We start from the raw sequence: 27,833 nt of genomic DNA, 5'->3' as shown, positions 1-27,833 counted from the left end.
GTGATTAGGCTATGGACAGAGACAGGAAAGTATGAGGTGAAGAAGGAACGTCTTTTAGTTAGTCAACTAAAAAATAAAAAGACATGAATATCCATAATCTCCCTGTCCTGGCTTTGGCCTTATCTTTGTCTGTTCTAACTGCTTGTTTCTCTTTCAGGCTCATTTTCCTTTTTAACCCCAATGAGCTTAGCCGCAGGTGCCTAGCAACGCCTGTGACAGCTCGACAGTGAAATAGTCGGAGGTGGCCATTCATTTGTTGTGCTAACCCCCGCATGCTAATGCCTAGCTGTGTCACTAAAGCCACGACCACATCCCTTCTTTGCCACCCTCCCTCCCAGTTCCAATTCATGCTACCCACACCTTTCATCCACTCAGCAGCTTCCTCTCCCAAGACAAAGTGCCCTGGCTCTGAATCAGGTTGTAGTTCCCTTTAAGCATCATTGAGACACCCCCGGTAGAAATGAGATGCTAAAAAGACACACTTGTCCCTGCTACTTTATGCTAGTTTTGTGTTCTTGACAGTTGCAGGACCCGTTGATTCATTCCTGCAGGGATTTTCGTCTGAGTGGGCGGCTCGGAGAACAAAGGAGCTACAGGGTGCATCAATTATCTGACAACATGTTTCAAACTACCTCGTTTTAGCATCGGCTGCTTTTCACACAGCTGATTATCTGAACTCTGTGTTACCAAACTAAAAAGCAAAGAGCAATAGTTTGATAAAGCCCAAACGTCCATTAGTATTCTCAAGGGGCCGTGACCAATCTGGAACTAAAGCTCTGGAAATAAGTAGAGGTGAACATACATTCAGCTTTGGAAATAAAATGAGGCAGACAAAGTCAATGCAGAGCAGCAATTTAGATAAAGTCCATCGCTTCTGAGTGCTCAAGGGTGTTTTGACCTCAAAGGCAAGGGAAACCATGTTTAGAATGATAGCAGATAGGAGTTTTTATTCTGCTCTTAAGTGCTGCAGTAAGTCAACAACACACCAAAGACTGACTATATGTATATTCACTCGGCACTCTCCCTGAGCTCCCCGTTCACTGCTTTCATACAACTTGCTTCAAACACTGAAAACTTGTTTATATATTGCCTTAATGTTAGCAATCTATTACACGCAAAAAGCCGAAGTACAGTAAGAGCATCCTCGCTCTCTGGCCTGACAAATAGGCCTCCATGTCCCGGTTTCTGCACAACAGGCTCATAACTCTGAAAACAAAGCTCACTTCTGGCAGTGAAACTCATCACACATGTTTCTTCTGCTTTAACAAATAACCTGTTCATATTATTTGTAATGATCATTGATTTGTGTCAGTTTAAATTTATGGCTGGCACAGATTAGCAGCCAGGTATGGTGAGGTTTGTGGTTAATGCTGCTTGTGGCTCACTCGTTTTCTCAGTCAAATTAATCCATAACAGAGAAAAGTGTATGCACTATACCCTACCCTAATAATCTGCTCTGCATTCATTTTGTGGCTTTGTTAACTTGGAGCTCTGTTTTATACTTTTAACAAATCTCAAGGGCTGGTCCCAAACCAGACCCAAATAGTATTGAAATAAAGTGTGTACATTCTTGGGAGTAAGTAAAATATATTAAAAAAGCTACTCTTTTAAGAAAACATGTTTCAAAAATAAGACATTTTTAATTTTTTATTAAATATCAGCAATCCTCAGGTGTGAATTAAAGTATTTCTCATTAACACAAGACTGGTTGATTATGTTTTCAAGATATGGCAATTATTTAAGAGCAAAAAGCAATTTGTTTCCTCTGAGCATGCCTGTGTGTGAACACGTACATATTCATGCATGCAAATAGTCTCAAGCTAGTCTTCTGAATGGGAGCCCAAACAACCTATCATTATTATTATTATCATCATCTGCTGTGGTCAACAATACACCTTTAAAATGAGTGCATATAAAAAGACCTTGCATCGTGGCCCTGGATTTCTTTTAGCGATGCTGCATAAAAGAAAGAAAATAGACTGGGAATGTGTTTTAAATTCTCTTTTTCATCCAAGGATAGAAAAAAACATAACTATACTGCATCTATTATGCATATTTTTCAATCGTCATTATGACCCTTTTCCACCACAATTCTTGGAAACGGTGTAGGAGGGTTTTTGGATCTTGTAATTTCGTTCTAAAGCTAAGTATGTACAGTTTTGACTACTTCCTGTTTAGTAGACTTTGGAGAACACACTGCACGGTTAAGTTTGTAACCCACAATGAAGTGAAAGCTAGCAAAGTAGGCTAATAAGCTTTCAGTGGGAAGGCGGTTTTAGGTTATTTATATCAGCTCCCATGTAGCTGTAGCTACATGTAGCTGTAGCTTCCATAGACTGTATATAAAATATGGATGTAGCCTCCAAATTATCTATGATTTTGTCTTCTAGCACAGTAGTTCCCAAACTACCGTACGCGTACCCTCGGGGGTACGCAAGTGGCTGTAGGGGGTACGCGTGGGTTGGGGTTGGAGTGGGGATCAAAAGTTTTAAAAGCCGAAATTTGCGCTAATGCAGTTTTTTTTGCCTGTCAAATACATGACTATATACCACCCTCTGGTGTTCAGCAAAAAAATAGCTCTGACAAAATACATGGGCGTGATTTGCCCAAATGACTGACACCTAACAGTTGAAGTTGCCTCCAAGCATTCAGTGCAGCGCGAAAATGGACAAGTGGTTAACAAGAAAAAAAGGCCCTACCACAGAGACACCGGCCACAACAACCAATAAGCTCATGTCTGAAGATGCATTTTCCAGTGACCGCACAGGTGATTGTTCAACAACAATGTGTTCGTCAGATTTGGATGCTAGCAGTGCTAGCAGGGATGTATCTGTGGTTACTAGCCAAGTGGCTAGCATAGCTGGAGCCAGCCATGTGGAAAGTGATGAAGTGTCTGATGCGGAGCGTCAAAGTGGGAGAAAGCATGACAGCACGGACTGTAACACAACCTCATCAAAGAAGCGCAAATATGATGACAATTATATTTCGCTGGGGTTTACGTGTATAAATATTGGTGGATTTCCCCGGCCACAGTGTGTTATTTGTGCAAAAGTATTGTCTCAGAACTCAATGAAACCTTCACTTTTGCGCAGACATTTAGAGACAAATCATCCCCATTTGAAAAATAAACCAAGGGAATATTTTGAGCGACAGCTAAAATCACTTTCAACAAGTAAAACCTGCATTCAGGTGCCAGATCTTATGAATAAAAACAGACTACAAGCATCTTACATGGTCAGTTACAGAGTGGCTAAAAACAACAAACCCCACACTATTGTGGAGGACCTCATTCTCCCTGCTGCTTTAGATATGGTAGGGACAATGTTGGGGGAAAAGGCAAAAAAGACGATACAGTCCATTCCATCATCAAACAATACTGTCTTACGGCGCATCAATGCAATGTCAGAAAATGTTTTACAGCAGCTACTTCTGCGCATACGCCACAGTGAATGTTATGCAATACAGCTAGATGAGTCCACGGATGTGGCTGGCCTGGCGCATCTTCTCGTATATGTGCGCTACATTCATGAAGGAACCATCAAGGAGGACATGCTGTTCTGTAAACCGCTGGAACAAAGGACAACTGCCGCAGATATTTTTCAAAAGCTGGACACATTCATGAACACACATGGACTCGTGTGGGACAGATGTGTTGGCATCTGTACTGATGGCGCACGGGCCATGACTGGGAGACACGGAGGTGTGGTTTCGCGTGTGCAAGCAGTCGCGCCAGATGCCTCCTGGGTACACTGCAGCATCCACCGAGAGGCTCTTGCTGCAAAGGGAATACCTGTCCGTTTGAAACATGTTTTGGACACGAGTGTAAAAATGGTTAACTTTGTGAAAGCCAGGCCGCTGAACTCCCGCTTATTTGCTGCGTTGTGCAATGAGATGGGCAGCGAGCATGAGACATTATTACTCCACACAGAGGTTCGCTGGCTATCTAGAGGGAAAGTGCTGACCCGTTTCTTTGAGTTGAGGGATGAACTTAAAGTTTTCTTCAGTAACCATCCCTTTGAGCTGTCTGAACATTTGCATGATGAAGAGTACCTTACCTGCCTGGCTTATCTGTGTGATATATTTTCTCGTCTGAACGAGCTCAATCTCGGATTACAAGGCGTTTCTGCAACTATATTCAATGTTCAAGATAAAGTTGAGGCCATGATAAAGAAGTTAAACCTTTGGAAGAACTGCTTGGATACAAACAACACTGAAGTCTTTCCTGTGCTGCATGATTTTCTGTGCTCTAATGATCTCACACTATCTAAAAGTGTAAAGCGCGAATGTAACGTGCACCTTGAGGAGCTGGCGGTGCAGTTACGCCGATACTTCCCAGAGACGGACGGCTCAAATGATTGGATACGTCACCCGTTCACCGCCGTGCCTACTTCGTTATCACCGTCTGACCAGGAGAGCCTAATTGAAATCGCCACAGATGGATCTCTAAAAGTTGAACACGCTCAAAAGAACCTGGCGGATTTCTGGATAGGGCTGCGCACTGAACAGTCCGCGCTGGCTAAGCGCGCTGTCAAGACTCTGATGCCTTTCGCCACCACATACTTATGCGAAAAGGGATTTTCTGCTTTAACAAACATGAAAACAAAATACAGAGCAAGACTTTGTGTGGAAAACGATTTAAGACTCAGCCTTTCCCAAATTGAGCCAAACATTGAAGAGCTGTGTGCCTCTGCTCAAGCACATCCATCACATTAAATAAAGTTCTGTTTAATGAAAGTTCATGGCCTTTATGCTCTCGACAAAAAAGTGAATTCTAATAAATCCTTTGATACACTGCTAGTATTAAGTAGTAAAGTTTGTTATTAAAACTCTGTCATTACTAAAAAATATTGATAAATTCATTTGGTGGTGAGAAATAATCGACTGTGCAGTATTTATCTTTATGCATGCGATATTGCAATGTATTTATAGACACTAATTAAGAGTCGTTCGTAGTAGGGGGTATGCGGCTGAGGGTGACATGTCTCAAGGGGTACGTGGCTGGAAAAAGTTTGGGAAGCACTGTTCTAGCATAATGAATACTCAGCGTTAGATTTATGACCATTGCTATAAAAGTTTCTGTGGACAGATGTGACCACTTTTAGACGGAAAAAAGCTAAGTAGAGTTAGCCTGCTAGCTAAGCTAATGCTACCACTTAGCTAACACTAACAGTTAGCTTTGCTAGCAAGCTGCATCCATACACTCTATAGATTAATTACATAGACACTAATAGGATCTAATTAGTGTTAAGAAACAAATAAGATGCTAGATTTTCACTCAGCAAATGTGACTTCTTAGACTTCCCACTTTATTTGTCACATAACAGCATTTAAAATGGTTGGTTCTCCAAACAGAACCAACACCCATGAAGAAAAGTAGTCCAGTTACTTGGCTCTCCTGACCTAAAAACTAACAGGCAGAACCATCTATAGCCACCTGTGTTTGCATTTACCTGTCAGCCCTTAATGTACATTTTAAGCCTCATAGAAAATAAAATGCAGCTATGAAAGGAAAAATTAGCTACAACCATTTTCATCCTGAACTGTAAACATGTTCGTTTGTACAGCAGGAACCTTTAACACAGGTGTCTACGGGGAAGTACTCAAGTTTTTTTTACTTCATCACTTTTTAACCTGGTTAAGTCCTCAGTGTGAAATTAAGTTTCATAGCAAAGCTGATTGCTATAATTCAGCTTGAACTCTTAAATATTAATTATATAGCCGATTAAGAATATTTACTACAATTCAGACAAATTTATGTCCGTACCTTTGAGACATGATCTTGTATGCATCTGGAAGGTAACACCGTGTGTTCTCCATCTGTGCTGGGTCTGCGTCGCAGATCTTATCATCAGTGCGGCCGTAGTTGGCGCTTTCGATCAGGATGACGTCAGTGCCCGGGCACCGTAGCTCAATGGGGTAGCTCTCGCACGACAGCTCCCTCCTCACCACCGCCATGGGGATGGGTGCTCGACTGAAGGCTGAAAGAATACAAAATAAATAAATAAATCAGTGTGTGAGAATTTCCGTTTTCTTCTTACCGGTGAAAATATTTCTACAAATAAGTGTTAAAGCAACTTCATACTGCAGTTGTGGTTAGCTCAGACCTGCATTTTTTTTAAAAAGTGTATACTACTGCAGGAAAATACAATCAAAAGGTCTGACACAGAGGCATAGGTGAAGAGGTTAGCCACCCTTTTCTAGAGAGTGTGGGTGGTTAGGACGCTGCTTGTTTGGAGTGGGAGGATGAGCGCTAACACAGGGGCCCCGGAGAGGCCAGGAGCTGTCGAAAGAGAGAGTCGGAGATACTACACAGATCAAACATAAGGAAATGGACACGGTGTTTGCTTTTGGCTGTGAGAAAATAAACATTCATTACATGGGCACTCAACTGAGAAATTAGAGACAGGCAGAAACACAAAGGCAAAGGATCCACAGCAGAGTGTGGCCCAAGTAAATTGTTGAAATTTCCCTCTAGACTAAAATCTATAAATCATAAGAAGCGCCAGATTCTTTGTTTTTTAAGGTGAAACAATGCCTTTCAGTTAGACAACACAAAGGCGAGAGGCAGGAGGTCAAAAGGTGGCCCTGTGCCTCAAGCCAAAAATGGGAGTCAAATTGGCAAAAATACGCTGTTTACTGCAGAGCCAAAATGGCCGGGAGACCCCAGTGAGGCTGAGAGGCGGCCGTCCAAAGGTTGCCATTTTTTCCCTTTCCTCTGACACGCACGCACATCTGCGGAGACTCACAGTCGCGCACGAACACGGCATGTGCAGAGCAGTCTGGAGAAGTTCTGTGTTTACAGCGAGAATAAAAAATGAGCGAGAAGCGTAAACATTGGCCTGAGTGACTGCAGGAGGACTGTGGCAGTTACGGATTTCTATAAACATCCTTTCAGACGAGTGTCTGAACTGAAAAAGCCAGCGCTGGATGACATGGAACACAGACATTCATCAGGGAGGACAGATGGAGAAAAAGAGGCACACGGAGTGAATCCACATGTGAAAACGAGAGTGGGTGATACCACATGTATCTCTAAAACTCCAAACGTGGCCCCAATGTGTCACTCGTGTGTGTTTGTGACAGTATGTATACAATAAAGAGCTATGTATGAATGTGAATGGAGAAGAGCGCTATGCGAGTGCAGTCCATTTACCACGAGCTCATTTTGACCTTGGAAACAACAACAGCGACAATAATCTCACCACAAGGTCCTTTTAATCATTCCTCCGCAGCCTTCAATCATATCATAAATACGCCATCAGCAAGTCCAGTGCAACTGCTGCAGATACAAGAAGTCTCCATTTAAAAAGCTCAAATGGGAAAAATTCTTACTTTTAAGGTCACGCAATTGAAAACTCCTGAAAAAAGACAATTAATGAAAGGATCCACATCAGTCACAGTTATTTAAATCCACGATCACAGAGCGTACTTGTCTGTAAAGCACAAACCAGTGTTATTTGCTAATGAAAATCCTAGAATAGGTGATAGCATACAAACCAAGATAACTGAACCTTTTGTCACAGTTTTAAATATATATTTATGGCATCCATCACCTTGGGTGTGAAGCGGCAAATGCTTAAGTAATAAACAGCTGCGTCTGAGATGTGTGAAGTGTACAATTTTCATCCATCGCTCTCTCGTTTTTCCTCACCCTTTTGCAGCCATCTCATTGTTTGGTTGTGATTCACACAAGAAACAAAGCAAAGCACTAACAATGACGGTTTTCTGACGGAAGTTACATTCAAGTTCGTCCAGCGCTGTGCCGCCGCGCACGGCTCGTTTCTTTCTTTACCAGCTCTTCCCAGTACTGCCGCTTTATTGAAGTCAGACCGGCTTATCATGTTTAATTACATATCTTAAAACAGCTAGGCGCAACAATGTCGAGCTGACACTTCATGTAATCTCAGACGGATTGGTTGATGTTGAGATCAAGGCTCTGTGGGGGCCATACCATCTGTTGCAGAACTCTTTGTTCTCGCGTCTTCCCTATGGTATCGTGCCATCGAATGCAAATATAGGAAAAGAACACTGAACACTTTAAAAATAAAAGACATTTTTAAAAGTAATGTAGTTGTGGGTGTTTTTTAGCCAGTGGAATAACTTTGAGTAAATGCCTTTCTTTATAACCTAAATCAAACAGCTTAATACAGAACCCTGCCAGATTTTTGTGGATATAATTGTATTACTGTGCATTACAGTAAATTAGTAGATTTACTTAATTTACTGTATTTTCACAGTGAACTTTCATGGAATCCACATTGTGCAGATACAGTACCGTGCAAAAGTCTTGGGCCACCCCTCATTTCTTTAATTTGCTTCCACACAGACCCAGATTTATTTAAAAGTAGTCTTAAGCAATAGTTCCCCAGGTTTCTTTTTCATTCATTATCAGCCCAGATCTTGACCTATGAATCACTCAAGCATAAAAACACATCTAACTCAAGGCAGGAACCAGTGTTGTGTCTACACACAACTGACAATTTAGCAAAGAATTTTAAATTGTATCTTTAGGCACTTTGTTGCTATCAGCTAGGTTGCAAAAACACATTTGTTCCAATTTATTCAGTTGAGTCTGTGAAAAATGCCAAAGATAACACAGTTTCACAGGAATAAAATTGTAGTTTTGAACCAACAAGGTGATTTTAAAAGAGCTATTAACTGAAAACTTGGAATATCTAAGCATGGATTGTCTTTAAAAAAAATAGAAGAAACTGGACTAGAAATGTCCTTAAGCAATAGGGAAAACCCCCCAGAAAAGACCTGACAGAGGACCTGAGAGCTGCATCTGAAAATCAGTGGCAACAGTCATCATCAACATATACAGCGGTCTATACTTGTGAAAAGTACAGTCACATTTTGATCCAACATGTAATCCCATCTGGAAAGCATCTGATAGGCTGTATTTTGCAGCATGAGGATGATCACAACCACACTGCCAATGCAGCAAAAGCATGCCTTGGTAGAAAAACACACAATGAATGCTATCAGTCATAGACGAGCATCCCCAGACCTCAATGTTATTGAAGCAGCCTGCGATCGTCTTGATAGAGAACCGAACAAAAAGGCAACCAACATCCAAAGAAGAGCTTTGAATGTCCTTAAAGAAGCACGGAGAACTATTCCCGAAGACTTCTTGAAGAACTTACAAGATATCTTGCCTAAGAGAGTTCAGGCTGACTTAAAGACTAAAGTTGGTCAACCCAAATATCGACTTTCAAGCTTGTTAGAACTGTTCTTTCCAATAAATTGCTGCACCTATTTCCCATTTTCCCAGGGGAATATAAAGAAATGAGGGTCGGCTTGAGACTTTTGCACAGTACTGTGTGTGTCCCATAATAGATCATTATGCCGTATTTATGTAAGGGGACACAATCTCTACCATTAGCAGTTTAAAAAGTCATCCAAGTACCACTTTTTATCTTTCCCTGGAGCTAAACAGAGAAAACACAAAGGCACACGGCGAGGTGAAACAACAAAGTCCCTCATTATTGTGTCATTTCATTTTGTCTCATAAATCATTCAAGCCCCAACACAGTAAAGCACTCTTGCCATTGAAATATCACCGATTGGAATTGTTATATTCAGTGGCGATGAAAGCCATCAATTATCTCCCTCTTAATGGGAATATTTATTCCACCCCCTGAAAAGCACCGCTGTGGATCACACCAAACTTCTTTGAAAGTGACAACAGCAGAGCAAGGGGGATAACACGGGATGAATACGGCAGGTGCACTTAGCTAAATGTCTAAAGTGTAATTGACTTTGATTGAAAAGAATTAATTGTTTATTTATCCTCCTGCTTTTAAGTGTGCATGCTTACTTTGAGAGCTGCCTCAGTTTAAAAAAAAAAAAAAGAGGCCCTATTGAATAGTCTGCATTAATCTCGATAAATACGATCTCATTGATTTGCTATGAAATCTTAGAGTCATTCTCTCAAACCTCATCGCAGCGCTAAGCCAAGGGCTCAGCTGATGCCAGCATCCCCCCCGAAAGAAACATTAAAAAAACATCAGAGAGCGGCGAACACGATGCCGTAAATGGGCACCAGCAATCCCCTAATGCAGGCGAGTAAAAGCAGGCCAGTGATGTCTCAGATTACCCAGCTAGTCAACAACTGTAGTGTAATTACATTTGTGCCCGGAGGCGGTGATTGATAGGGCTCATATTCCTCAGGTGCCAGAGCCGTCATCTCGCCCTGCTTGCACGCATCCCCGTCTACCTGCAGACATCATTGTCAGATCTATTGAAAATCGAAATAGTCTTATTGAAAGTCCATCCTCTACCCTAAGCTCCCATGTTCTATTCACTTCATCTCGCTTTCCCTCTCTTCAACTAATAGAGGTGTATTTATATGCAGTGTGGATCTCTTTTCTCCACTGCAGATTCTCCCTGGATAATTCCTTTGACAAGAGCTCTGCTGAACACATATATATATATATATATATATATATATATATATATATATATGAAAGAAGTGATTTGGGGTAAGCAAAGCGTAAAGGGCTGGATACTTCCACCGCCTTCATGCGAGCAGTGTTTTTAATCACGATGCTTGCAAATGACATAACTCACAAATGAATATTTCAAAAATTGCAATTACTCGCCAAAAAGGTCAACAGAAAGGTCAGACAGAAAAATGGTCATTTGGAAAATGTCGCACCCCCGCAGAGCTTTTAAAAATCACCCCGAGGGTGGGGGCTTCGGCCTCCTGATTGCGGGTTTGTAAGTGGCAAATGGTGAGACAGCAAGCTAAGAAATCTCGCTGTTAAAAAGCTCATTCTCGGGTCACTGACACTGAGCCCAGACCCCATCGCCTTCCCACCCGAACCGCGAGGCACTGAAGAGCAGACAGAGAACGATGACATTTAAAAGTCAGCACTCGTAACAAAACAGGGGTCCTTCGGGGGCTTGTTTTCCATTTCATCTCCCAAGAAAACATGTCAGGCAGGCGCAATTAAGGTCGACCACCACACACATTTACAATGAACCCCCCCTAACCCCACCAAATGAGCCACCATCAATTGGAAAAACAGATGTCGGGGACATGTGCGGCTCCTAACAAGAGAGTTTTAGATCATTTCGCAGGCTTCAGCTGAAGAGTGCAAGCTCATACGCGGGAGATAATTTCCCAATAAACATGTGCTCTACAATTAGGCAGAATCTGGCAGAGACCCAAATATGTTCCTAGTTTGTTTTTGTTTTTTAAAAAAGGGAGAAAAAGATGTTTAGGCTATGAATATGTAAGAGTTTAACATTTTATTCTTAAAAAGAGGCTCGCTTTCAGCAGCAGACAATTTAAACTGGGCGGGGGGGAGTTTGCATTCAAATGAACTCCTGACTTCATTGAATTAATGTAAGATAGATGGAGGAGAGGGGAGGAGATGGCGAGGGAGCTGATTCAACAGATCAAATGTCTCGTTTTCCACCGAGAATCACTGGATGGGTCCGGCCCCCAGAGCTAGTGATTAATTAGCGCATGAATCTGGATCCTGTTATTTGATTAGACCAATGGGAGCCTGTCACACCGACTTCTTAGTTTGCAAAAAATGACATTTTCTGGTGGGCATGAAGTTGAAGTGGTTGGGGGGGTGGAATAAGTCGCACACACACATACAAGACTGCTTTTCAGTGAATTGCTTGGGAGAAAAGGGGGGGGGGGGGAGAAGGATAGCTTCTTCAATAATGCATGAGGGATTATTTATCTTGAAGTGAGAAACAGTTCAGGCAAATTGTTCTCCCAAATAAATTACGTTTACATATGGCCCAAGGCAGGAGAAATCTCAAAGGCTTTTTTTATGGGGGAGTGCAAAATTATCCAGGAACTGAACTGTCAAAGAACTCCGCAGATGGAGCGCTTAAGAGAACGGCATCAATAAAACATCGTTTTTCTGCTGAGCGTGAAAAATGCGAGGCTCGTGCGCAATCGAGGCGGTCACACAATTTCCGGGACAAAGAAAAAAGTTTTTGAAACTTGAAAAACAACAACAACCCCCAAAAAAATGGACTCAATAAGGCGTTTTATCGAAACCTGCAGCCGGGATGACGGATAACACCTCCGTAATGATAAATCCATGAGCCCACCACGGGGATGATCGTGACAAACTTCTCAAATCGACTTGATGGCTTTTGACACTGACCAACGATGCCGCTAAGCACAATTAGCATAACTCATTGTGACAGCACCCAGATATCCATTCACCACGCCAAATGAACGAGCCATTCATTTTGCCTCTGCTCCCGTTCAACAGCGCACGTTTGAGCACATTAATTGGCAACACACCACGAACTTGCAAATTCCAGCAGAGGGGGGGGGGGGAAGACTGATGGTGGGGTTTTGGGTTTTTTTCCTCATTTTCAGTGGAACTGTCAGTCAAACTGGCTGTGATTGCCCGGAGCGAAATGAGGTCCTCGGTGTTAACAAATTAGTGCTGAGGGATAGAGATACGGTGAAGATGTAATAAACTACTCCAGCTTATTGGCTCGGCCTCCTCACGTGGTGATGATGTTTTTATGAGAAGCCGCGTGCACCTTCTGTCTGACGCAACCCACGGCGCAGCAATCACTGGAAGTGATTTTCTTCTTTCCTACCGCAACGCAGTATTGACACAGTTCAAGTTAATAACTGTAAGAGTTAATAAATTGGTCACTAGGTGGAGCGAAATCTGCAGAGCTCAGCAGCTTCCCCTTCTCTCTGTGATATACTTCCAGCAGACAGAAGCCTTATGTTTGCACACGCCGGTAACAAATACAAGTGGCTCATCACTCCATAAAGGCTTGATTCACATACTCAGAACATAGAGGTGAAGTGTCTTTCCATCCAGCGAGCACTTCCATTTAATTAATCACTACTCCAATTCATTAAGTGCGTAACCATGACAAGAAAAGAATGAGGAAATGGGAAGCAAGTCCCATCGAGGTCTTGCGTTAAAAAACACTTTACTGTGCAAATTACAACATTAGAGTCTGAGGTCAAATCCTCCGCAGCTTGCCCCCGATTCTCTCGCAGCGTTGTACGAACTCTTTGTTTTGTATTGAGATTAACTAGGTTGTTTTGAAAGTCGTCACATGATCAAAACCCCCTTTTCCATGACCACGATCGCTTGAAGTTTCGTAGAACGGTCTGGATGAGTGACGTTAAAAATGAGAGACATTCGCAAAACTAAAAAGGCAAAGAGCTCGTTACTTTGAAGCTGATCTTTATAGAAATACTTTGGATTTAGCACCATTGCATGTTTGCAGACTGCACATAAGAGTGCTGTGTGTCTGCAGCACGCATTATAACTTATTCAACCACCTGAGAAGACACCAGGTAGAGTATAAGTAATGCATAAAGGCCAAGAAAAACAATGCAATGGTCGCAAGTGTAAAACATCAACAGCGCATCACTGCATCCATCCAGCTCAAGAAGACGCATTGAAATCACCAACCAGCATCAAAGATATTTAATCAGAAACTGAATCGTTATTAATCATTCGTTATTATTAATCTCTTGCTCTCTCCTACAGTTCCCTGATCCTGGCTTCTGCTGGAGGTTTCTTCCTGTTAAAAGGGAGTTTTTCTTTCCCACTGTCGCCGAATGTTTGGTCAAAGGGGGTTGTCTCATTGTTGGGGTTTTCTCTGTGTTGTTGTAGGGTCTTTATCTTACAGTATAAAGTGGCTTAAGGTTAGTGTATTTGTGCTTTCACACTGCATAAATAAAACTCAATTGAATCTATTTTTTCAAAAGCGAGAAAACCTGTCCTGTATGCAAACTGTCGCAGAGAAAATAGAGAGTTTTATTCGTATCTACCATCAGGGGCGTAATTTCCAGGGGGGTTAGGGGGGTTATGACCCCCTCAATGATCAGACCTAACTAATATAACCCACAATAAAATTATGGATTATCTTGCATAAATAGACTGTTGATTTTCTTTACTCGTTTCAGTTATTACCAGCAAAATAGTTGCATGTTTAATCATCTGGGAATTAACCCAGATTTATTTATTTATTTAGACAGAGATCTTGACCCCCCGAATGTTCAGCACAAAGTTACGCCGATGTCCACCATTCACATCTACCATGCCGGCATAGTGAATGGAGTGAAAGACTAAATTATTTGTCTGCAAAGATGAACTTATACAGAGTAATTTCCAGGAATGAAGCTGGATGTAAAGGTGAACGCAGTGCATGGTTACTTTAATTCTGTGTTGTTTTGGTACAACTATCTTTTTTCATATGTTTTCTTTTTCTTTTGAGACATGCACTGAATTTAGGTGAATAGGGCTAATTGCATTTTCGTGCAAAGGTTCGGACAGACGTGAAGACGTTAAAGAGGTGTTCTGTTTACGTGACGGTACAATAAAAAAAAAAAGTCTGTCTCTAAAAATCAGTGAACAATGATGACACATAATAGCGATTGTCATTTTGAAGCCGTAATCATGCAAGTGTACTAGTACAAATTCTTTCCAATTTCCTTTCCTGCATGCAAATCACGCAGAGGTCCCGCTTTTGTCAGACAGTCCAACCCAGAAGTGAGCCTGCAGAGAGGGCTGCGCCCGTGGCAGCAGCTCATCCCAGCGAGCCCGACTTTGTTCACCTCGCCTCTGACATCGTTTTGCCATTTCCCTCTCCTTTCCTCTCCGCACTCCCCCTCCTTCCTGTAATGTTCCCAGATGTGTCAGCATCACTCAAGGGAACATCGCAGCCAAGACTAACGCACCTTGGCCCCCACCTACTGCACGCTGCCTCCTAGTCTTAAATGAACACAATCCCTGTCACACAAGCACATAGGAGATACTCGCACACCTCCCAGAGCAGACATGACTCAACATGCCCCTATAGCAACACATGCCCCCTTAGTAATTGAGGTCAAAGAAAAGAAACAACAGCCTGATTTTTGCCTTGTGTGCGGGGAAAGAGGTCTTTCCCTTGCTCCTCTTTTGCTCCATATCATCAGATGGAATTGCCCAGCAGCGTACTGGAGGCAACAGCTTAGCTAAGTTTAGCACGGTGAACTGAGACAAACTGCAGTGCAACCTTGCTAATGTGAACTTCTCAAGGAAAGGTGGTTCAGACGAGGAAAACGCAAGTACAAGTGGTGTATCAGTTTTTCTTTTTGGGGTGGAGGTGGGCTGTACTCGTCTTAAACCCATGTTTATAGCAGTCCTTTACTAATGTAATCACATTCTGAAACACAGTTGTTGCTGATATAAACTGACGGTAATATAACTCCAAGTGACATATGCAGTAATCGCTGTCACCACTTAGTCTTTCACTTCAAACCATTATGAGGTTTAAACGAACTGTTTTGTTTCCATGGTCACTCCCATAACATCTGCTCTTAATGAGGAGTATGTTTTAAGAGATACCATCCTCTTCTTAAGTGAAGGAGCAGAGAAGCCAACTTATCTCTTTTTTTTTACTGCACTATGAGACATTAAAATCTAGTTGTGGTCAAGCAGCGACACTTTTTAACTGAAAGATGATAGGCTAGTCTCCTGATAAGATGTCAAAAAGTCACGAATAACTAATCTGTTTTTCAGTGTTCACGCACACGTTTTGTTTTTTATCGGCACAAATTTGCAAGTACTAGAGTTATATTTCGTCTTTAAGGTATATATTTTGTGCAGAAAAGCAGGGAGGCCTGACCATGGCAAGTGAAGAAACAAAGCTCCGAAAGTCGCGGTAACCATTGCATTTCACCACAAACCATGAGCTTTATCTAAACTTTAGGCCTCACTCACACGGGACATAGGACACCAGGCGCTGACCCCTTTGCAACCTCCTGTTACTAGGGAAAAATGTTTATTCCCGGAGGGGTTGCTAAGTGGTTGCCGGAGGTTGTCGACTGTTACTTGGGTGAAATTGGTAACAAAGAAGTATACCGATCAGTATTCAAGTTCACAAACTGCCATGAGCCTGTGCTGAAAACGAAGCCAACACAGGTGACAAAGGGTCCTTCTTGAGGCCGACTCCATGCTATCTGGTAAGCTAGACTAAATTCCAATCAGTGGTCCGATCCTCTTGACCATGGACTTGGTCAAGAGGATCGTTTTAGGCTACCTTTCAATGCTGTTCTCTGCTAAATAATACGGCTCACAGGGTAGTTAATTGCGTAGTGGTTTATACATTCGCCTAATAAGCAAAAGATCCCTGGTTTGTTCCCAGGAGGAGACAGAAATCCCTTGGGGGGGTTTGCATCAGGAAAAGCATCCGGCGTAAAAATCTGCCAAATCAAATGTGTGGAGCTACCTGCTGTGGGGACCCCACTGTGAATAATGGAGCAGCTGAAAGTAACTGTTACTGTGTAGACAACTGTGCTAAAAACCTGCCTGCGCTCAGGCTTTTGTCGGTTAAATGCTAGCAGTTTATTTTTACTTTGTCTCAAAAATAACTGTGGTGACATCTTTGAAGCCTTCAAGTCAAAGGGTTAAAGTGTGAGTCCATCAACAAACGTGTTGGATGACAAACCAGACAGTTGTCATATCCAGTTATTATTATTCCATATTACTTTATTTAGCTCATACCTACCATGAAGAGAGTTCTGCTTTTAAATCATAAATGACTTTTACATTTTTAAATTTTACTTTTAAATTTAAAAGTGACTTTTTAATGTGTCTTTTGCCCCGTCTTCCCCCATGGGTGCCCCTCACTGAGCCTGGTTTTTGCCATAGGTTAAAAACGTCCTGTTAAAAGGGAGTTTTTCCTTCCCACTGTCGCCCAGTGCTTGTTCATAGGGGGTCATCTGATTGTAGGGTCTTTGCCTCACAATATTAAGCACCTTAAAGCAACTACCAACGTGATTTGGCGCTACATAAATAAAACTGGGTTGATTCTTCAAATCTGTGGTCTCAGCATACACACTCTGGTTTAAAGGACACTTGAATATCTCTTGCTATATCTATTGCTTAACTTTAGGCAGCACCATTCATCTGAACACCTGAGTGCACTTCATTCATTTCCATAGCAACCCACAGTATTGTAAAAGGCCCTTTCACATAAAATATAACACCAACCGATGACAGAACACCAGAAAATGTGTTTCTCATGTAATGAATAGGAACCCAGGCAATATCACTGTCTGAATGGATCCCTGGGGCTCTACTTATTATAACTGTATTAATAGTGCAATACTGAGAGCAAATGGAGCTGAACTCCAGCACTAACACAGTGGCCACCAGGTTAGCACAACGCCAGCTGTCACAACAAAACTGATATTAACTTTCTGCTTTTGGCTCAATCCCGATTTTTGAATCGGTTGATTGTGATCGTAATGAGGTTAAGATTTCATACGAGTTTATCCTGAACGGTGTGCACAGCAGTCTGAAGAACAACAGCGACCACCGCCGCTGCAACATATCTGCTGTTCACACGGCAGTTTGTGATTTGCTGTAGCTTGAGAAAGACAAATGTGTGTTTGAATTGGAAACAAGGAGAAAGAGAGTAAAGTATTTACATAAAACAGCATATTGGCTGTTGATGTAATTTCCCTTTTGAGCGTGTCATTAAGGCGGTATGAAAAATATGCCCTTATTTGGAATTTGTAGCAAGTCGGGGTGAACATTTTTCAATTTCCTGCCATTTGAAGACAAATCCAAGCAAACGGAGTCTCGCTCTCGTCGCCTTCTTTGCGTGAACTTGTTTGCATTCAGTTTTATCAAACGCACCCTCGTACAAGGACCCAAGTCTGAATTACATTGTGGTGATTTGTTTTCTGTGGCAGAGCGCGTTTGGAAATAAACCTAAGCCAATTCTCTTTCTCACACTTCTGCGAGTATTTTATTTATTTTCTTTACACCGCAGTGTAATATCCGAGGGCAAAAAGCATGAATTAATACCAATTAAAGCTGGGTGCTCTAATGTTTACGCACATAATGAAGAACAAGAAATTATTTAAATGACAAAATTAAAATGTAATTTCATGCATATGCATCTGTTATGTTTGTAGGTGAACAGAGACTTTCTATTGTCCCATTATGTGTATCAGTGGAGTCGCTTTCATAATAAAAAAAGATCCTTTTTCTCACACATGCAGTACCTAAGCTAGTTGAGCTATAGGCAGCCATCTGAAATATTCAAGTATCTTTAAGATGCATAAGTACAAATAACAGTGAGATGAAAAAGGGGGAGTGGGTGGGATGGCGGTGGGGGTTTTGCCCTATATACTGTGGTGCAATTCGATGTGCCGGATGATATCAGCAGATTAAAAAGCTGTCTGTATCTGCACTTAACTGCATCTGGCTTCTTTTGTTACCTCCCTTGTGATGTATTCATTTGTGTGCCGTGCACTTGTGTTTGGGTGCGCATGTGCCCATTTTAATACATTATCCAATGGGTGTTTCACCCTGGGGAATCGTGCTGGTGCGTACGCCTAAAGGATGTGACACTGCTCAAGGATGACAATTTTCAAACCGGGCCCCCCGCTTGCTTTGTTACACCTCCTCCCTGCTTGGCTAAAACACCACCGACAGTGTGTAGCGCTGATTCAGTGGCGTCAGTCCCTTCACAGTGCACCAGCTTGTCCTGCAGGATAGCGCGAGCCAAACACGGAGGACATTTTAGCACCCCTCCGCCCCCATCCCCCACCAAGACCGCACATCTCTAGTAGAAAGAAGGTCTCTTTTAGTTGGGTCACGGTGCCTTAAGGGCTGATTGTGCTAGCTCGAAGCAAAGCTAAATGGTTTGCACTGACATGATGCCAGTTGAGAAGTAAAAAGACACAGAAGGGAAGAGAATGGAAAGTGTGGATTTGTGAAGAAGAAAAAAGTAACAAGGAAAAAGTGAGATAAAAGGTGTTGGAGTCAAAAAAAATCTACTGCTGGAAATGAATGCCAAAAACAAAAAAGAGAAGGGAAAAAAAGTGATTCTTTAACCACCCACGAAGAAGAAGTAATCTCATTCCACATGTATGCAATCAAGGCATTGCTGCTGCAATTAGCCTGGGTGGCTACGCTACATCTGAGACACGCGGCTATGATGATTTCCTTTGATCGTCTTTTCTTCTGCATTTCAAATGACAGGTATCAGACGTGGGGTTATTGTGCGGAGATAATGACTTCTGAATATGTATGAAGTAACGTGTACGCGGTTCTCACGCATCGAGTCATCCGGCTACAACTCTTAACATGCGGCACACTGAGAGCTGACAACAAGTGTAAGGCGCATGAAATAGCAGGGAACGTGAGATTTGGGGCAAAACGCGCCATACATGGCTTCGCACGAGCAGGTGTGGAGCTGCGATGTGTGCTACAATATCACACCGAGAAAGGATGGCACCTCAAATAACAACTAATTTACTCTGTAAACCTGTTACTGGGAAACAAAGGCTTCAGTGGTTGCATATATTATTTTTAGGCTGAACTCCTGCAAACAATTTCAGGTTTCTCACACATATCTCAGAAAGGTCACGAAAATTTTCACAATTTAATGCTTAATGGAAAAAGTTTTGCAAAAATATTAAGAACTACTTCACTGCTTGCTGGATTAACATGCAGGCGAGACTATGCGCCTTTGTGAAATACAATAGTTAAATGCAAAAAAGAAAAGGCCTGTTTTGGCAGAGTATTGTGCTGGATATGCATGAATAAAAGATATAAGATAAAAGATACGTTGATTGGACACGTACTAACTTGTTGGTTAAGTCCTGTGAAAGTACATGATTTGTGGTTCTGGCTCTGAATTACGTGAGGTGGTAAATAAAAATAAAGATAATAAAATATTATTGATGGGCTCGACATACAGGCCGATATTAGCTACTTGCCAATAAATCGGTATCGGCATTTCTAAAGGCGATGCATGAAAAATTTAAATAAAGAGACAGGAGAAACACCCTTCAACTATGCTATGAGGGTTGATTTTGCACGTCTTGTCCAGCAGAGGGCGCCCTGCAACATCTCTGGGGCCAATACCAGCTTATATTTTGGATTGTTAACTCCTAAACTAAATAAAAGAAGAACAAAAAGCTAATATTATTCCTTTATGCTTGTATTTGCTTGCACTGCAGCTACAGAGCTTGTGCAATAAACATGATAAATAATAGTCTACAGATATTGTCTTCTGGTATCCTCTGGTATCCTAAAGATACATCGTTCCTCATCCATGTAGCTCATCCATGATAAGAGTAATGCGTCAGATGGGAGGCTAGGCTAGGATTTAAATCCCGACCGCTCAGTTGAAGGGTGGTCCCCGCCATCCCCACCGTGACCTCGATACAGAATGCACCCCATTGTATGCGCAGATCTAACGTGCAACTGGGAAACATCTGCAGCGGGCCTATAAAAATGGCATGCGATGCGATGCCGTCGCCTGCTGCGGAGTGACATCGCTCACTCTGCCTCTCCGGTTTCAAGCCTTTCCTCAGTCCATATCACGGCAGAGAAAGGAGTGTATTATCGCAGTGAAAAAGGATCTACTTCCACCCCCCACCCTCCTCTTACAGCCTCTGTCTGTGTGTGTGTGCTTGCATGGCCTAATATGTGTGCGGAGAGTGGGAGGCAAGAGGGAGTACACCACTGGGGAATGTGCACCTGCAATTTTTCTCATTTGACACAGTTGGTCTTTTGTAGGGTCTCAGGGATAAGGAAATGTCTGTGAAAGTTATGACTCCTGCCCTCTGCCTCCCCCCCTTCCAACTCCTTAAAAAAAGAGACATCTTCACTATGGTATTCTCCATCTCAGAGAGGGTAACACATTCGGCAGACTGACCGAACCGAAAAAAAAGCTGTACGTGCCGCACTTAACACTGAAGAGCTATCAGATGTATAAACAAAGCTTGCAACAAGCTGTGGACCCATAAGGAAGGAGATAAAACAGACACAGTGTGAGTGGGGGGGGCAAAAAACAAAGTGTAAAAGATGTTTGGAAGATAAACGCTCTGATTTATTTTCATTTACAATGTGTTTAACATATTCATTTCTGCATTTTGCTTGAGCAGTTTGCTGACAAGCCGTTGCAGATTGTGCAATTATATAATATAATCAAGCCAAAAATAGGGAGCAGGAGAAATATCTGAAGAGAAATAAAAAAAATAAAAAAAAAGCTAATGCTTGGATATGGCTTCCAAATTAAAAAAAGATTACAACACCAGATTTCACATACAATAAATCTAAATCCAGAAGCAGCGTGTGAAGCGACGCGAGGTAAATAACACGCTTTCGTGTTTTGGCGAGAGGTTTTGGAAAATGTGCGTTGCCTGCAGTGTGTGGATGAGCACAATTACATTTGCAGCTGGTCAAGTTGGTCCTTGGACGTTTTCTCCTGTTTTTTTCTTGACGTTAGTCTCTACGCTCGGTGTTCACTGCAACTCGGTGTTTTCAATTATCCTGGCTTTTGCACGCTCTGATGCAGACTCTCTCCTGCATATGTGAAAGAGAACCGCTACCACACCATCATTAAAAGATGCTAAAAGCTGGATAAGAACAAGTAGAAGCCAGATGACCAAACAGGTTTTCATCGCAGTTCATAGGCCTTCCTCTTGGTCTGGCCTTGTAACCTTCTGTATACAGATTATTACATAAAGAAGGGCTATTGTGAGCATTTTGGCTGTGCTCACGTCCAGGGTGTTTTAATAACCACTAGTATATTAAGCTTTCAGACTCTCTGATTGCTTGTGGGGGTTGTCTTTTTTCCTACGACTTGTTGCTGTACTCCCAGATCTCAGCATTTAATTCGTCCGGAGCTGTGCTATCATAACTGATAAATCTACTGAAAATATGACCCAGTTTGTAATAAACTGGAATTATACTTTGAGCACAGAGTCAAGGGCTATCTCGGGGAGTCTGTTCGGTCAGGATATCAGTGATCCATGGCCTAAACAGACGACTCCTCCCGTGGGTAACAGCTGTGGTGTGAGACTCAGGGCAAGCTGTGACCCCTTGAGCCTTGGATACTGTACATCTGCAGAGGATGCAGCGGGAGGGGAGCACTATGGAAGATTTGTGTCCTTCTGTGTGGGAGGGTTTGAAAGAAAGATAATAAAGAGGGAGAGGGAGTGTGTGTGTGTGCGCTGCTCATGCAGTACATAAAACGCATAAACTACACTGTATTTTCCACCCAGTGCAAAGCACTGGAACTGTAAACTACTTGACCCTGGCATCCTTCCAAACAAGGAGGCCACGCTGAGGAGCTACCATTACTCTCGGGCTATCCATTCCCCTCTCTCCTTCCTTTTATTTTAATGAGAGCACAATTAATAAGGAAATGGACCAGCTTCCCAAAGGAGGCTGGTTCCTCTACAATGGAAGCCTTCTTTTGTCAATGGCTGTATTGAATTCCTCTACAAGGCCACTGGGCTATACTGAAGGCCATCTCTAGTATCGTCCCCACCCCCACGCGACTAACTCTATCGCTTCTTACCCCTCTTTGTTCTTCTCGAGCTCTCATGGGCTAATCTGTGCCACGGTATCATTTGATCCCCCTATACTTTTGCTATAAATGCACACTTTACAATACTCAATATTGATTCACTGTGCATGGTTGGTTTATTCAATGATAGAGCTGAGGGAAGAGAGAGCAGGGTCCCATGCTACCTTGACTATAATTGGCCTGCTGCATCTGTGGTGAACTTTAGTTTGAGGCAAAATGGCATTGGATCTTTGTTTGTGAATGAATACATTAAAATTCACCCTGTTAGCTCAAGTGCCGCATAAGGGAAGGAAAGGAGATCAAAAGGAGCAGTGGCTGATTAATCCTTTGCCACTTTTGTTTTTCAATTATTCCCTTTGTTGGTCAAATAAAGGAGGTATTGCTTCACACGTCCTCCGAGTCCCACAAAAGAAGGCACCTGTATTTTCCTCTGCATTTGTCTCATGCTCTCAATTGCTCCTACAAGGCTGAACAACAGCAATAATGCCACATGCAGCAAAAGATGTACTGATAATGTGCAAATTAACATTCCCTCATTGTACTGTACTGTACATAATAAGGCTACTGTAATATGCTCTTCATTTGCAAGGCTGTTTTTTTGTTTTGGCAACAGGGAGCCGTTATGCTAATTTCTTTATCAACAGAAAGTTAAAATGTCTCTCGGTTGGGCCAACAGAAAAAAACACATGTTCCACTGATATGAGACCTCAGCATCGCCCACCAGTGCCAAAACACCACAACTTGGTCAGTGCTGCCCTTAATGTGAAAGACACTGGTAGCAAGTTGGCAGTTTAGCTATTAGCTAGACTCAGTAGACCGTCTCGGTCTAACTAGACAGTGATAGCTAGTCTTGCTAACAGCTAGGTTGATTACAATGATTAGTTTTAGCATCAACTTTTTTATTTTAAGAATGTAAAAATATCAAATCCCAGCTGTGCTGAATAGAATAGTAATTTCATCTAGACAACCTAGCTAATAGCTAGAATGTCTAGCTAGGCTGTTTAGCTAGGCCGTTTAGCTAGACTGTAATAGCTAAGCATTTCTAGCTATTAACTAAACAGCTGCAGTTGTTGTGAGGTAAGTTTTAGGATTGAATTAAAAATGTTCTCTTTAAAGCCCAAATAGGATGCAAATTGATTACAATGATTACTTTTGCTATCATTTATTTAATTTTACAAGGGTAAAAATATCAAATCTCAATTGTGTTGAACAGAATGCTGATCTCATTTTGAACCGTGTATTTAGAGAGATAAATAGGAACTAATAAACAGACAGATATTAAGATGGAAATATCCCAGTTCCCAACCACATAAACACAGACATCTATGCAAATATCAACTCACATTATTAGCAACATGTGCTTGGGAATGACAGATTGTAATCTGAGTAATTAGCAAAATGCGTACAGTATGCCTCAAGGCATGTTTAAATCATGCACTGCTGCAGCAGCAATTCATTATGTGGGTGGTTGGGACACAGTTTCACCACCATCATCATACCCTCATCCGTGATTGTGAAAGCCTTATGGTGGAAACAGTGCTTGGAGGAGGAGGGGGGCAATCCTTCCAAGCTGAAAGATTAGCATATACAGCACTGCAGTGTCTTAATATCGCTACATGTAATCACATGCACAGTCTGTCACTGCACCTAATGTGCCATCAGAATACAAATCCCGTATCTCACATACATGCACAGCACATGCACAGTTATTCCACAGACGATGGGAATAAACATGGATTTCACAAAATAAGAAAAAGGTCATTAATTTCACAAATTGAGTAAAGCATGGGTCAGTGCATTGTCTCTCTGCTTGGTTTCTTTTTTGCCCTTCCTGCTCCTCACATTCCGCCCACACCCTAAATTACTCCCTGACCCCTGCTGTTATGCAGTGTGGGAAACCCTGTGGTATTCTACGCCCACCATTTCTGCTGTGCGAGCTGGGCTGCGGGGTTACTTAGCAAATCTCCCTCCAGCCTTCCGGACACTACAAAACACATACACATTATGCAGTCTAATGTAAACTAACATCCACTGCCACTTGACCTTGCTGTCAATATCTGTCCTCATTAAACACCATTCGGCCAGCTCAAAGTCCACTTTAAATGGCATCATTCAGCGCTTAGCAAATTATGCTTGTGCAAGTGGGTTGAGTGAATTGAGATTCTAATTCATGTATTTGGAAGATATACACAGGTCCCGGTGCAGACACCTATAAAACATGGAGAGGTATTTAACCCCACCCTGCCATTCTTAATGTTACTGTCATTCATTCCTCTTGGGTTGCACGTTCTGACAGCAATTTGGCAATGTCAAGCCGTCACTACAGATGCCGCGGGCAGCAAGGGCCATTTTTTTATTCCCCATATCAAGCAGGTATTGATTTTTCACTCATTACAGAAGGACATAAAAAGAGAAGGGAATGTTTGATGCCAAACGCCACACAAAATATATTACGCGGATGTGGAAAATTCAACCGAATCCAAAGATGACGAGTCTTTCAGCGCTGCATATTTAAATCTAATTGAAAAACTTGTATTCAAACGATGCAACACGTCCTAACAACTGAAACTAAAAGTGAAAACTTGAAATAAGCTGTCATTCAAGTGGCAGCTGTGCAACCCATCCTTAGGGTGGGTGTAAAATTTGATTTGTCCAAATATGCATGTTGTTTGTTTTAGTAAGTCTTGTGGGGTTTATTGTAAAACTATAATAGGGATGCAAATTAAAAAGAGAAATAAACCTGTTAATGCATTCAACCAGAGGCATTTTAAAGTATATCATGAAAACCATTTTCAAAGCAATCCAACTTTTATTATAATATCAATTTTAAAAAAACCCTCTCACACGTTTCTTTATTATTTGATTAACATCCGTGGCTTTGAAATGAAGTCAAGACTTCCCTCAAGTGCTAGAAATAAGCAGCCATACTCGCCTCGCCCAGAGTCAATGAGGCATACCGTTTTGCACAACAAGGACTGCGCCCTAACAAAAAATACAGCTGGAACTAAACGTTTTTACTGTGACTCAGGGGGATGGAAGCTTGATTAATGCTAAAATATCTCAACAAATTTTCATGAAATCTTGCAATGACATTCAAGGTCCTCAAAGAAGGCTGATTTCTGTGGGTGTGAGTGTAGTAGCTTTTCGTTATTTATGTATTTATTAATTTTACAATTTAGAATTAAGGATGCTAAACTAAGAAAAATTAACAAGCGTTGTGGTTGTCACAGTGCTAGAATTTCAAACTAAATACTAATATGCAGGAAATAGTGCATACTTGCTACTCCTTTGATACCACAGGGGGGAAAAAACACAATTAAGAGTAATTTTTTAAAGATAAAGATTAGAACAATAGTGTTTGTGAATGCATTCAGCTACAGCTCGGTTTATTTGCTGCACTTCTGTTGACTTGATGCCAAAAAACAAGTGGCGTCACTTTTTCAGAATTTCAATATCCAGCCCGTTTTCACTCACGAGGGGTAATATACCGACGATTTGTCACGTCCCGAGGCGTTCCTGAGGCACGCCAAGGGTGACCATCCGTGTTCTTATGCTACGCACAGGGTTATGGATGAAATCCATTAGAGTGATGCTCCCGTGGTAATACACGTTCCAGCCATGTATCACAGCCCTAACCCTAACCTTAACCACCACTTTAATGACGTTAGATTCTGTTTTCCAATTTAAGTCAAATAAACGTACATGTGTAAATTCATTCCAAACGGTTCTCACGTTTCCTAACTTTTCCGATCTCGTAATATAGGGACGTGTTGGGTGCCCGGAAGCGTAATATACAGACGATTTGTCACCTAGCGTAAAATGTTACGCTTTGGGAGTGAAAATGTGTACCTTAAATATCAGTTCTGGTGACATCCCTAGTCAGTGTCCCTATGTCTGGCTGCACGTCAAATAGATACAAATAATATGGGTGGATTGCACCCATGCAAAAAAATATGCAATAGAGTTAGACAAAATAAATTGATATCGGATACGCTATGCAAAATGGATGGTAGATAATAGGAATGGGCATGGCACTCAAAAGGACTGAATACTGGCTTGACCTGAAAGTTTAAATAATGAATAGACATGTTTGTTTTGTGATTGCTTATTACATGTGAGGCCGATACCTGCCTCATACCACAAAAACCATTCAGTGAAGACTGCTGTACAAAAGCTACAGTCGTCGAACTCTCGATTTACTCTTACCAAAGCAACACAATGCCTGTCTAAATAAAGTCCTGTTGTTTGGTTTTTTTCTTCATCTAACGTCGCCTTCTAATGCATATATAATTTATCCCTGCCCCAAAGTGCTGTATATGCATGTACATTATGCTGGTGCAAATGAATGATTGACATCCACCCACTCCGAAGCCCACTTATTTGCAATGCTTGAAGAGGCATCTCGCAGTCACAACACAACAGCACATGCCTCAGTAGGCTCTACAAAGAACTTTCTGCCGCTTTGAAATATGAGCTCAAATAAATCATTTGTTTAATTAATTAAGCAAATTAGGCAAATCCAGGGATGCCTTGGCGGATGGAGTCAGTGCCCTGGCAGTAGAAGATTAATTAAGTGGATCGGGTACGGGAACAGCGAGCCTGACGTCAGAGTTTAATGCTCTTGTTTGGTTAGACACAGCTAACCTTAGCATATTAATGATGATACGGGAATGTGAGAAAGAGAGGGTTGTTCGTAAGGCTTTGTTTAAGGCCTGCAAGAGAATGCAGGCATGCGAGACGGACGTTATGTATGTTCATCTGCAGAACTGCCAATTACCCAACATTGTTCTGCAAGATACAAAAACCTACCCTACCAGTGCAACACCTAACAAACGCTGAACAGATGTGGCAGGCACACATCTGTCTTGCTGCCTCATCCATTCCTCATTACCTACCAACCCCTCCTCACCCAGCAGGATGATATCTGGTTCCACGCTTGATGCCTGCGCTTGTATCTGACCGTACAACCAAGAGTCAGACTTCATGTTCTTCGTCTCCTAAATTTGTTTCTTGAGCCGTCATCCATTATAACACGCCGATGTCTGCGATTGCACGGGGCAGTATTAAGCGGAATGAATCTAAAAGTCATCCAGGAGGATTTTACATGCAGAGAAACGCATGATTAATGCGCCGCTCTGGCATGGCTCGAGTGTTCGGGACATTGCTTTTTCCTTTTGTTAGTTGATCTTACCGAAACAACGCCAAGGTTGCGTTCTGCCTATTTTTCAAGCCCCCGTGACAGCATCAGGGATGGAACTTTTTATTAATCTGGCACGGACTTTGTAGCTCCACTCGCGCACAAACCAGAAGATGATAGGGAAGCACACACACTCGCATACAAGCAAACAAAGAGCCACCCACGTACAAACAGCCACGCATCCTTAACGCTCCTTAAGCTGCGTTCTCTCCTTGACTTTCTTTTCTTTTTTAATCTCGCTGCTGTGACGGTTGTCCAGAAATATTCCTCATTCTGCTCAACAGCAAAAAAAGAA

The 27,833-nt window shown here is 42.0% G+C and overlaps 1 protein-coding gene across 20 annotated transcripts in view; it reads right to left on the bottom strand.

Annotated features, from left to right (window-relative positions):
* The window catches only part of LOC113018655 (adhesion G protein-coupled receptor L3), a 272,591-nt gene that overhangs the window by 166,568 nt on the left and 78,190 nt on the right, over positions 1-27,833 (bottom strand). For all 20 annotated transcript variants that reach the window (XM_026161922.2, XM_080290287.1, XM_080290288.1 and 17 more), the window contains one exon: positions 5,765-5,978. In XM_026161922.2, coding sequence (XP_026017707.2) covers positions 5,765-5,978 — 214 coding nt within the window. The remainder of the gene's footprint in view (positions 1-5,764; positions 5,979-27,833) is intronic.

Source organism: Astatotilapia calliptera, chromosome 3 (assembly GCF_964374335.1).
Source record: "Astatotilapia calliptera chromosome 3, fAstCal68.1, whole genome shotgun sequence".
In the NCBI taxonomy this organism is placed as follows: Eukaryota; Metazoa; Chordata; class Actinopteri; order Cichliformes; family Cichlidae; genus Astatotilapia; species Astatotilapia calliptera.
Note: the sequence above shows the minus strand (reverse complement) of the source record. Positions and strands in the feature narration are given on the sequence as shown.